Source organism: Moschus berezovskii, chromosome 2 (genome assembly GCF_049115385.1).
Source record: "Moschus berezovskii isolate FMDL1 chromosome 2, NW_MosBer_1.0, whole genome shotgun sequence".
NCBI classification, from domain to species: domain Eukaryota; kingdom Metazoa; phylum Chordata; class Mammalia; order Artiodactyla; family Moschidae; genus Moschus; species Moschus berezovskii.
In genome coordinates this window covers 124,926,920-124,938,411 of record NC_142461.1, presented here as the reverse complement: position 1 = coordinate 124,938,411, position 11,492 = coordinate 124,926,920, and the positions used below count along the sequence as shown (strand labels likewise).

General features: G+C 39.1%; 1 protein-coding gene across 2 annotated transcripts in view; it reads right to left on the bottom strand.

The window, feature by feature from the left end:
- Positions 1-3,951: 3,951 nt before the first annotated feature.
- PPP1R1C (protein phosphatase 1 regulatory inhibitor subunit 1C) overlaps positions 3,952-11,492 on the bottom strand; it is a 131,648-nt gene continuing 124,107 nt past the window's right edge. For both annotated transcript variants that reach the window (XM_055398409.2, XM_088842681.1), the window contains exon 5: positions 3,952-4,040. In XM_055398409.2, the coding sequence (XP_055254384.1) occupies positions 3,952-4,040 (89 nt within the window). The remainder of the gene's footprint in view (positions 4,041-11,492) is intronic.

Here is an 11,492-nt window from a genome sequence, read left to right as displayed (position 1 = left end):
TATAATTGAAATACAATTGAAACTGGATTGTTTTGAATTAAAATTTGAAAGAATGGTGAAACTTTTTTAAGAACAGAAAACTGTCTGAGAATCTTGTTTTTTATGAAGATGCTTACCCTGCACAACTCTGGGAAGAAAAGGGGGTTAAAAAGTTATTGTTTAATAAAAATAAATCTTGCCTAGAATTCTGCTCTACCCTCTGCTTCAGTTCCTCTTGTTTCAGTTCAGTTCAGTTCAGTCGCTCAGTCATGTCCGACTCTCTGGAACCCCATGAATCACAGCACGCCAGGCCTCCCTGTCCATCACCAACTCCCGGAGTTCACTCAAACTCATGTCCACAGACTCAGTGATGCCATCCAGCCATTTCATTCTCTGTCGTCCCCTTCTCCTCCCGCCCCCAACCTTTCCTAGCATCAGAGTCTTTTCCAGTAAGTCAACTCGTCGCATGAGGTGGCCAAAGTATTGCAGTTTCATTAGAGGGATTTAAAAAATACTCAGCTAATCCATCTGACTTAATCTTTCCCAGATTCAGAGGATGCAATAGAAGAGTATCAAAGAACAAGTGGCCAGCATGATAAGAAAGGACTGGGAGGAACTGATGAATTATTATCTCAGAAAGGAGACCACTTAGGAGGTGACACCAGAGTGTTCTTCGGTATCTGAACAGATGTGATATAGGAAAGGAGGTAAAGTACAGGAGAAAGAGAGAGATTAACACACAAAAGAGTCAAGTTCCTTGGCTGGGTTGGGATTCAGCTGGAGCTATGCAAGAGTAAGAGAAGCAATCACTTGTCTGTGCTGTTGTAGAGAATGTACTAGAGAAGATTTGGATAGACAGTCTCAGGTCCTTTCTCATTCTAGCAGTAGTAATAGACACCAGTTATTAAATACTCATTACGCTGGGCCAAACTTTTTATAGATCCATCTCTTTTAATTTTCACAATAAGGGTAAGTAAGTATGAGTGTCCTCATTTTCCAAATGGAGATACTGAGTCTAAAACTTGGTAGAGGTTGAATCTGAACCCAAGTCAGTCAATTGACTCAAAGCCCACCTACTAACCGTTATGTTACATTATAACTGTTGTCTGGGAAAGAAAAAGGTTTTGTTTTGTTTTGCTGTGTTTTACTTTGGTCAGAAAATCTTCCAACCAAACTGAAGCCAAGTTGTCACTGTGAAAAAATTTTGCTGTAAATTGTAACTGTGTGAGAAGGATCCTGAAGAGCCATTATCTCAGCTGGTTTCCTTGAAATTTCTGAGAAAGTCAACACTTTTCCAAAAGAAAACTTAGGCTTTTAATTGTGATCTCCATGTTTTGGGGATAGAGAATAAAATAGAAGAAACCAATGATTCTGAAGGAAACTTATTCTTTTAATTTTGATGTCTTTTTATTTTTAAAAATGGAAAACAGAAGAATCCAGAAGCCATGCTGTTTATTTCACCACAATGTTACAAAATCAGCAAAAGCTTTGGTTTCTTTTGTTTGTCTGAATCCTTCTGAAAAAACATTTATAAAAATGTCTGTTCATAAGAAGGGAAGGGCAGTTTTATTTTTTAGCACCTCAGGGTACCTCAAATAATCTCAAAGGGTATCGGGATGTTTTCCAAACACAAAGAATTCAAAATCACCTAAATATGTGCCTTAATCAGCTTTTAATCAGGGAGAAACTCAGAAAATCAAATAAACAGTCATAGCAGGTAGTCTAGAAACTCCAGAAATTTCGGGTCAAACTGGCTTCACAAAAACAAAACAAGCCAGGGGGAAGGAGTGAGAAGAGAAGGAAAGGAAGGAAGAGAGGCAGGAAGGAAGAAAGGAAAAAAGAAGGAAACTTGGAATAAGTATTCATGCTTACTTGAGATACTACTTGTCAATGAGTTTTGCATTTATTTTCTTGGGGAAAATATCCTAAGGAAAATGACTGTTGTCTCTATTGCACTGTCTTACAGATTCACCCATTTCTCTTAATCTGTATATTATAAAACTGAGTCAAAAACAGTAGTTTTACTCCTTTGCACCTTGATACTAAGATCCTATAGTGGATTTCACATTTTATTTTTTCTTCCTATCTTAATTTACCTCTTTACTGACTTTTGAGAAATCTTTTCAGCTTAATTTTTTTAATCAATGAAACATTTGCACTTCACCACTCACTGGAAAGGAGTCTGATGCTGGGAGGGATTGGGGGCAGGAGGAGAAGGGGACCACAGAGAATGAGATGGCTGGATGGCATCACTGACTCGATGGACATGAGTTTGAGTGAACTCCGGGAGTTGGTGATGGACAGGGAGGCCTGGCGTGCTGTGATTCATGGGGTCACAAAGAGTCGGACACGACTGAGCGACTGAACTGAAATGAATATCATTAATGTGGGAACTAAATTGGGCATTCCTTCACCTCCATTAGGCTTCCCAGGTGACTAGCTGTAAAGAACTTACCTGTCAATGCCACTGAGACTTAAAAGGTGGGGCTTCGATCCCTGGATCAGGAAGATCCCCAGGAGGAGGGCATGGCAACCCACTCCAGTATTCTTGCCCAGAGAATTCCATGGACAGAGGAACCTGGAGCGCTTCTGTGCATTAAATTATGTGGTACAGATACTCTACATTGTAATGCAATAAATAACATGTTCCCTGGTGGCTCAGAGATTAAAGCGTCTGCCTCCAATGTGGGAGACCCGGGTTCGATCCCTGGGTCGGGAAGATCCCCTGGAGAAGGAAACGGTAACCCACTCCAGTATTCTTGCCTGGAGAATCCCATGGACGGAGAAGCCTGGTAGGCTACAGTCCAGGGGGTCGCAAAGAGTTGGACACGACTGAGCAACAGAACAGAATATTGTTCAGGATGCCAGGACTTTGAATTATCAAAAGTCATATTCAGTAAATATGTACTTAGAAAATTTTGCTTTGCACTGATGTTTCTCTGCCATTTCTGTAGTAGAGAAATAATCTTTCCTCTATTTTCATAAGACCTGGCAAAGTACCTTCTTAGAGATAAACTCATAAAAAATAGTTGTTGAATTAATAAAAACATGAATTAATCAAATTTCTTATGATAATAGATTTTTAAAATCTAATTATTCATTAAAATGCAATAGGAAACACCTCATATTTCAAGTAATAGCCAAAAATAAGCAACAGGGGAGATTTGGCATGTTTTATTTTAGAGTTATAATTCTTCTTTCTGAATAACTAGTGGAAATGATAAAAAAAAAAGACATCTCTTACAGCTTAGAAAATGGAGAGACTTTTGTGGTCCTTTAACCATTAATATGTTGTTGGAGAGAAAAAGATGTTTAATTTCAAGATGGGGAACACATGTACACCCAGGGCGGATTCATGTCAATGTATGGCAAAACCAATACAATATTGTAAAGTAATTAACCTCCAATTAAAATAAATAAATTTTTTTAAAAAGATGAATACCTTTTGATATTTTGAATCAAAAAATCTGGCATTTCTTAATCATTTTGAAATAAATACCATGTACCATTAAGTATACAGAAACATGATAAATGCAGAGCTTAACTTAAAAGTTTAATAATTCCTCTGTAAGCTAAACCCAAACACGAACTCATGTCTAAAGATATTTAATATTTATTTTTTTCCTTTAAAGCATTGCTATTTACATTTGACCTTAGAAGGCAAATTGTATCAGTAGGACACCGGGGATTAAGCTGGGCAGTATTAAATTTACATGTTTGCAGATTTTCTATGTTGTTAAAAAGAAAAATCACTGTAAAATAAATACTTATTCTTTAATTGTAAGTATCGTAATATGAAACAATCTGTAGGTAGTTCTAAAGTTCCATCAAGGGGCACTTCCCAGGAGGTGTATTACTATTGTATGAGTGTGGAGAGCAGAGGTGGAAGTCAAGCAGTGGCATTCCATGGGATGTTCAGAAAGGTTAATAGTTCGGTTATTCCCAAGAAGCCTTCTTGTTGCAGACCCGTAATTAATGGTCCCACTGCTGCACTCTCTCGTTCACGCCTTCTTCCTCTTCAGGGAATGCTGATTCATTCTGGCCTTTCATATGCTTAACCCCTGAAATTATAAAAATTATGCTCAATTTATTTCTGGCAGATTGACTGCTTTGCTCCAAGAGATAAAGAAAATGACTGGAACATTTTCATTGGTGTATGTTTTTCTCCAAGAATCTAAACAATCAATCCTATATAAACCTTTTAATTAATTCACTGAGGGATAAAAACACACGCAGCCCAATTTCCATTAGAGACAGGCATCTTTTATAGTAATTAAACCTTCTTCATTAAGAATTGCATCACTGCCTATTAAAAACCTGTTAACTAAAAATCTGCTCACAGGCTCTTAGTGTAATTTTGACAAATCACTTAGTTCAAATATTTCTTTTGGCATCCATGAACTCTGTTACAATGGGAACCATTAGAACCTCAGGAACAAAGAGGTCTGTGTGCTCCATTTCTGTTACTTGCAAACAAAAAAAGAATCAGAATATTGTTAGTCTTCTTTAGGAATAAAAACATATGGATATGATTCTGAAACTTTTGTATTAAAAATTCTTCAGTCACTTCCCCCACAATCTACACAGAGGAAAACCATTGTCACATCTTTTGCCTGCTATGGAAGCTTATATGATCTGGCTTCTCCCTGCCTATCTGGCCTCATTTCCACCAGCCTTTCCTGCATCCCCCTCTAACAGTAATTTATTCCCTAACAATATTAACCTGCTCTTAAACATTACAGATCACTCTATGTGTGTTAATTGCTCAATTGTCTAATTCTTTGCAACCCCATGGACTGCTGGGCTCCTCTGTCCATGGAATTCTCCAGGCAAGAATACCGGAGTGTTCTAGTCATACTAGCCATTCTCTTCTCCAGGGGAGCTTACCAACCCAGGGATCGAACCTGGGTCTCCTGCATTGCAGGTGAATTCTTTACCATCTGAGCCACCAGGCTGCCCACAGGTCACTCTAGGCTCCCTCATCCTCCATCTTTTTCTCATTCTATTCTCCCTGCCAAATAGCTTCTTCCTACTCACCCACCTGATAACCTCTCACTCATCCTCTGTGAAGGCTCCCCAAGTTCTCCAAGTGGACCTCCTTGGTCTTTCAAATATTTCCCTCTGCTCTTGCATCACTTTCTTTTGTATCAATTACTTTATAGAACTGTATTTGTTTACCTGTCTTTCTCATTAGAACAAACTTGCTGATGTCAGGATTACAGTTTCACTTTGGAGTCCCAGGCACACAGCCTGGCAAAAGGGAGGTGTTCATTAATACTGATTGTATAAATGATTGATGGAATTAATGATGTAACACTTAAATATATGTCTTTGGAAGCTCCACACTAATGTATATTCAGATTTTTTTCAAAATTAATTCAAATTTGGGGTATAAATCAGAAGTCAATTACTACAACCATACTCTACAAAATTACCTTTCATTTCACTTGGGTCTATTCTGTTAAAACATCATACTAGCTGACACTCTGACTTATAGTGGTGCTTAACATTGAAAAGTTTATTGATATTATATTTTTCAGAAAATTGGTTTATGAGATTTTTCTGAATATTACTGGAAAACATTGCAGTTAGAATTAATAAATGAAAGGAAGTCACTGCTCTTGTTTACTATGAAATGAAGAAACAAGAGAGAGCGTGGATTTGCATATACGGTAGTCAGCAAGCCACAGAGCCAATTGACAAGGAATGACATCCCTGTGCTTGGGGGATTATCTTGAAAATATATTTGATTGGTTGTAATAATATTTAAGTACCTTAATTTCATCTGCAAGCACAGATCACTCACAGTCACCATAGAGAGAACTTTGTTTTTAACAAATAGAACTTATTTCATCCTGGTATAGATTACATAGGAGAAAAAGAGGTTTGAATCCTAAGGAGAAGGAAAGGGAGTTTAATGAGCATTCAATCAGTCACTCTGCTAGAGTCTTACATACCTGAGTTACTAAACCACACAACAGCTACACGAGAAAAACACCTGGATGGTGAAATTTAGATTCCAAGAAGATAAATGATTTGTTCAAGGTTACAAGGATAGTAACCTCAGTGAGATCAACAACCTCAGTTGTGCTGATGATACCACTCTAATGGCAGAAAAAGAAGAGGAACTAAAGAGCCTCTTGATGAGGGTGAAGGAAGAGACAGAAAGAGCTGGTTTAAGACTGAATATTAAAAAAAATTAAGATCATGGCATCAGGTCCTATTCAGTTCAGTTCAGTCGCTCAGTCATGTCGGACTCTTTGCGACCCCATGAATCACAGGACGCCAGGCCTCCCTGTCCATCACCAGCTCCTGGAGTTCACTCAAACTCATGTCCATAGAGTCGGTGAAGCCATCCAGCCATCTCATTCTCTGTCGTCCCCTTCTCCTCCCTCCCTCAATTCTTCCCAGCATCAGACTCTTTTCCAGTGAGTCAACTCGACGCATGAGGTGGCCAAAGTATTGGAATTTCAGCTTTAGCATCAGTCCTTCCAATGAGCACCCAGGATTGATCTCCTTTTACTGCATGGCAAATAGAAGGAGAAAAGGTGGAAGCAAGGACAGATTTCCTCTTTTTGGGCTCCAAAATCACTGAATAGGGTGACTACAGCCATGAAATCAGAAGACAATTGCTTCTCAGCAGGAAAGTGATTACAAATTTTGTGTGTTGAAAAGCAGAGACATTACTCTGCTGACAAAGGTCCATATAGTCAAGGCTATGGTCTTCCCAGTGGTCACGTACAGTTGTGAGAACTGGACCATATAGAAGGCAGAACGTTAAAGAACTGATGCCTTCAAAGTGTGGTGCTGGAGAAGACTCCTGAAAGTCCCTTGGACAGCAAGGAGATCAAACCAGTCAAGGGAGATCAACCCTGAATATTCACTGGAAGAACTGATGCTGAAGCTGAAGCTCCAGTATTTTGGTCCATCTGATGCAAACAGCTGACTCATTGGAAAAGTCCCTGATGCTGGGAAAAATCAAGGACATAAGGAAAAGAGGGTGTCTGAGGATGAGATGGCTGGAGCGCACCACTGATGAAATGAACACGAACTTGGTCTAACTCCGGGAGATGGTGAGGGACAGGGAGGCCTGGCATGCTGCAGTCCATGGGGTTGCAAAGAGTTGGACATGACTGGGTGACTAAAAAACAACAACAATAGTGTGGTTAAAAGAGAAGTTCTGACACATCAAAATTCCTCAGTATAGACTGATTGACTGAGACACCCAACTCACTTTCACTTTTAACTTTTTGGATACTAGCCTAAAGTAATCTATCAGTCTCTAGGATTTATTGTAGGATTACCTACTAATCTGTTTCAAACCATCCTGTCAGTCCCTGTGAAATATTAAAGCTCAATAATCATTCAGCTGCCTTCTACACTTTCCTGAGCTAAAATTGTCTGCATCTCTCTGGGTTCCCAAAGGTTTTACTGTCTCCAGAGTTCATCCCTTATATCCTTGAGGTAATTACAGAGTAATGAAGCTGTGTTCAGACAATTTCTTTTCAATTAGGGTTAATTAAATGCCAACATTGATTTGTCTGTATGAGGGGGTCAAACATTTTAAAAAATGGTAACTAGAATTTCCAATTTATTAAACCATTAATCAACTATTGCCCATAGTTTGACTATAGGTCTATTTACTTATTTATTTTGTAATAATAATGGCCACAAAGTTGTACGAGAAAGCCTTCTTTAAAGTAAAATGACTCCAGCAAACCTTGAAACGTGCCTTCTCAGTCTTAGTCAAGTGTGGCCGTAACCATTTCCAGGTGAAAGATGTTGAGAGGCAGGAGGTGGTGACAACACAGAGCTGTTCTACAGAACCACAGATTCTTTGGTTCCCAAAGCATTTATCACTAATATCGTCTTTCCATTGAGTAACAGATGTTAGTTAATTTGTGTTTTGACTCTTTTTCCTTGCCAACAATGTTTGGTTGGTTTTAGATGCAGTAAATGCTGAGATTAAAGTGTGAAGTCTGTGAGGACTGTCTAAAATGTTTCTCCCCGTGCTCCTCCTATCTCCAGACACACATATGCTTTATACTTAAATTTTCTTTGAACCCGCATTCAATATTTGAGTAATTCTGGAGGTGAAGGAAAGCAACTTGGTCCGGAGGTGTTGATGAAATTCTCAAAGCTTCCTCTTGCCAGATGCTAATGAGCACATAGGCAAACACCTCACCTGCACAGGTGTTGATTCCCAACACGTGGCAAAGGGCCTCCTGAAGCAAGAGAGACACAGCCAGCGTTCATGTGGGTGGAAAGCAGAGGGATTCCCAAATGCACAGAGGTGCTTTTCTCCTTAGCAAGAACGAACACACAAGGGAAGAAACCATAGACAAGACAAGGAGAGTACATGAAGGAATGAAGAAAATAGTTTGAGGAAAAGAAAGCAGACAGAGTAAAAGAAGAAAAGGAAAAGAAACGTTGCCCCCACCCAGATCGTTATACTCATGCTCGTCTCCATTCTGTAGATCAGGAGGTCAGATGTGAGTTGGGTGAGGCTGTGAAGCGACTGGGTGAAGAATTACGAAGAATTCATCCACAAAAGGAGGCTTCCGTTTGGTGCACCGCAGGCCGATATGTTTATCAATTGGTTCAGAGGGGGAAAAGGGTGGGTTTATTACATTTGTAGATGACATGAACTTGGAAGAAAAGATGACATGAAGAATGACAAAACTAGTATTCCCAAGAGCTGGGAAGATGACCTAAGTGATTAAGGTAGAGGTCAAAGGGAGCTGTTCTGTAGGAAGGTTACTTTGGTACTAAAAGAGAAGGAGAACAACCTACACTGATCATGGTTAGGGGTTCAAGTGAGCACAATTTCATGGTGACCCCAGCAGAGCCACCTGTGTGTAGGAACTGAGCTCTTCTAACAGCAGAGGCAGCAGGTTAAGAGAGGAAACTTCTCTCAAACTGTGTGCTGCTCAGACCTTTTCTGGAGTATACTGCCCAGTTCTGGACTTGGCATCTCAAGAGTTCCATGGAAGGAAATAACTGGGATTGAAAACAGTTTTATGAAATCTCTTCCAGAAGAATTGGATATGAAACTGGACTGTTAAGCATAAAGAAAATTAAGAGGACAAAAGAGATTGCTGTTGATATCCTCAAAGCCTGGAAAAAAATAAAATTTATCTAAGCTACTGAGAGCTGACATTCATGTGGTAAAGGCAAATTACAGATAGTCCTCAATTTACAAAAGGGTAAACCACTGAAGGGGCTTCCCTGGTGGCTCAGAGGTTAAAGCATCTGCCTCCAATGCGTGAGACCCGGGTTCGATCCCTGGGTCGGGAAGATCCCCTGGAGAAGGAAACAGTAACCCACTCCAGTATTCTTGCCTGGAGAATCCCATGGATGGAGAAGCCTGGTAGGCTACAGTCCACGGGGTCGCAAAGAGTCGGACACAACTGAGCGACGGAACGGAACGGAAACCACTGAAAATATCATAAGTGGAAAATGTATTTAATATATCTACCCTACTGAACATCACAGCTTAGCCTAGACTACTTTAAACGTGCTCAGAACACATATATTAGCCTACAGTTGGGCAAAATCACCTAACACAAAGCCTACTTTATAATAAAGTGTGGCACATCTCATGCAATTTGTTGAATACCATACTGGAAGTGTAAAACAGAATGGCAGTGTGAGGACAGGATGAGTGTCAGTGTATCGGTTGTTTTCGTTCATCATGGTATGGGTGACTGGAGCTGTGCTCACCGCCTTGCCCAGCATCAGGAGACCACAGTCCACTACATATCATTAGCTCAGAAAAAGGTTAAAATTCAAAATTTAAAATACAGTTTCTTCTGACTGTATATTGTTTTTGAATCATTGTAAGTTGAACCATCTGGAGAAGGGGAAGGCTACCCACTCCAGTATTATGGCCTGGAGAATTCCACAGACTATATAGTCCATGGGGTCGCAAAGAGTCGGACACGACTGAGCGACTTTCACTTCACTTCACTTCACTAAGTTGAACAATCATTAAGTTGGGGATATCTGTATGGTTTAATATAAAGAAGAAAATTTCTAAGTTCTTCATGTTTGCCCAGCAGTAAACACGTGAATGAGCTCCCCATCACTGTGTGTGTTCAAGTCAAAGCGAAATTTCCATTTCAGAGGAAGGAATCCTGCACTGAGTAGCAGGACAGACTAAAAAACTCAAGGACCCTGAGATGCTATTCATATACAAAGTAGATCTTCTTTTCTACTGAAGAATCTGCTCTGCTGTGAGTACTGTAAGTTACAAGAAAGTAATTCTAACTTTAAATGACATAAATGGCCCAAATCCACATTTTAAAACTAATTCACGTTGGGAGTAGCAAATGTAAACGAATTCATTTTTTTTAACCACATATTTTAGTCACTTGAACTCATTCTAAAGTCCTCTAGGGAATTTGTGGGTGTATTTTGAGAGCCTCTGACCCTCTTGGAATTCTATTTATACTTATATATTTGCCTCTTCAGGGAAGAAGGTCCGTGGTTTTCAGCAGAATCTCAGAGGGGTCTCTGACTCACAAATAGTTGTGAATATGAATTCAAGTCTAATCTCTTCACTTTAAAGATGAAAGGACAATTTCAGCTGGCAAAGGGACTTGTTTAAATTCACATAGCAATCATGGGCTGGGCTAGGACACAAACCTGGGTCCCCAATTTCTACTGGGGGCTTTTCATGTAGACCGCTAGGACTCAATCTTCCATTGTCATTGATCTTTTCCAAATGAAATCTGAAGGAAAATGTAGTAACTTAAGATCATGAGGCCCTTTTCATTATCAAATTCTTTCAACTCATAAAAGACATAGATCTAACTTCTCAGTCTTTTTTTCATCATTGCTGTTAATGTTTTTAATAGAATTTGTAATCAGGAAGATGTAGAATTTAAATTTAACCTGGCAAAATACAGAATAGAACCAAGTTACAAATAATGTTTGGGTTATCAGAAAAGAAGTAATATGAGTTCAATATAATAATGTTCCTACTGTGTGTTGAACAGGGGAGAGACACAACTGCAAATCAGATGGGAATGTAGGTCAGAGGTGACGGTGTGCCTATAAAAGAAACTAATTCAATGAAAGCATGTTATAGAAATAAAGCATTTGGAGAGTACCGATGTGGGGAAGAAGTGGTCCAGCTCGGGAGATAATAATTTGGACAGCCATTGATGGAGCAATATTCTGGTTAGATAAGCAAAATAGCAAGTCTAATTTCTATATGAGAAAACTATTTGAAAAATACATTTAACAATCATTAGTTTTCTGAAGGCTTACTATGCACAAAAAAGTGAGTTCAATGGCTCTAAAAAGATGATTGCTTGTATATCAGTCCTTCAAATTTTATCAAAATAATCATGTTAATTTACTCAAGGACTATAATTTAAGCCATAATATGATACATCAAGGCTATGAAGTAAAGGTCCACCATTTGTCAGACTGAAAATGCCTTTTGCATTTCCCAAAACTGTTTCACATGTATTTTGTCTAATCTTCTTGTCATTCATTTATAATAA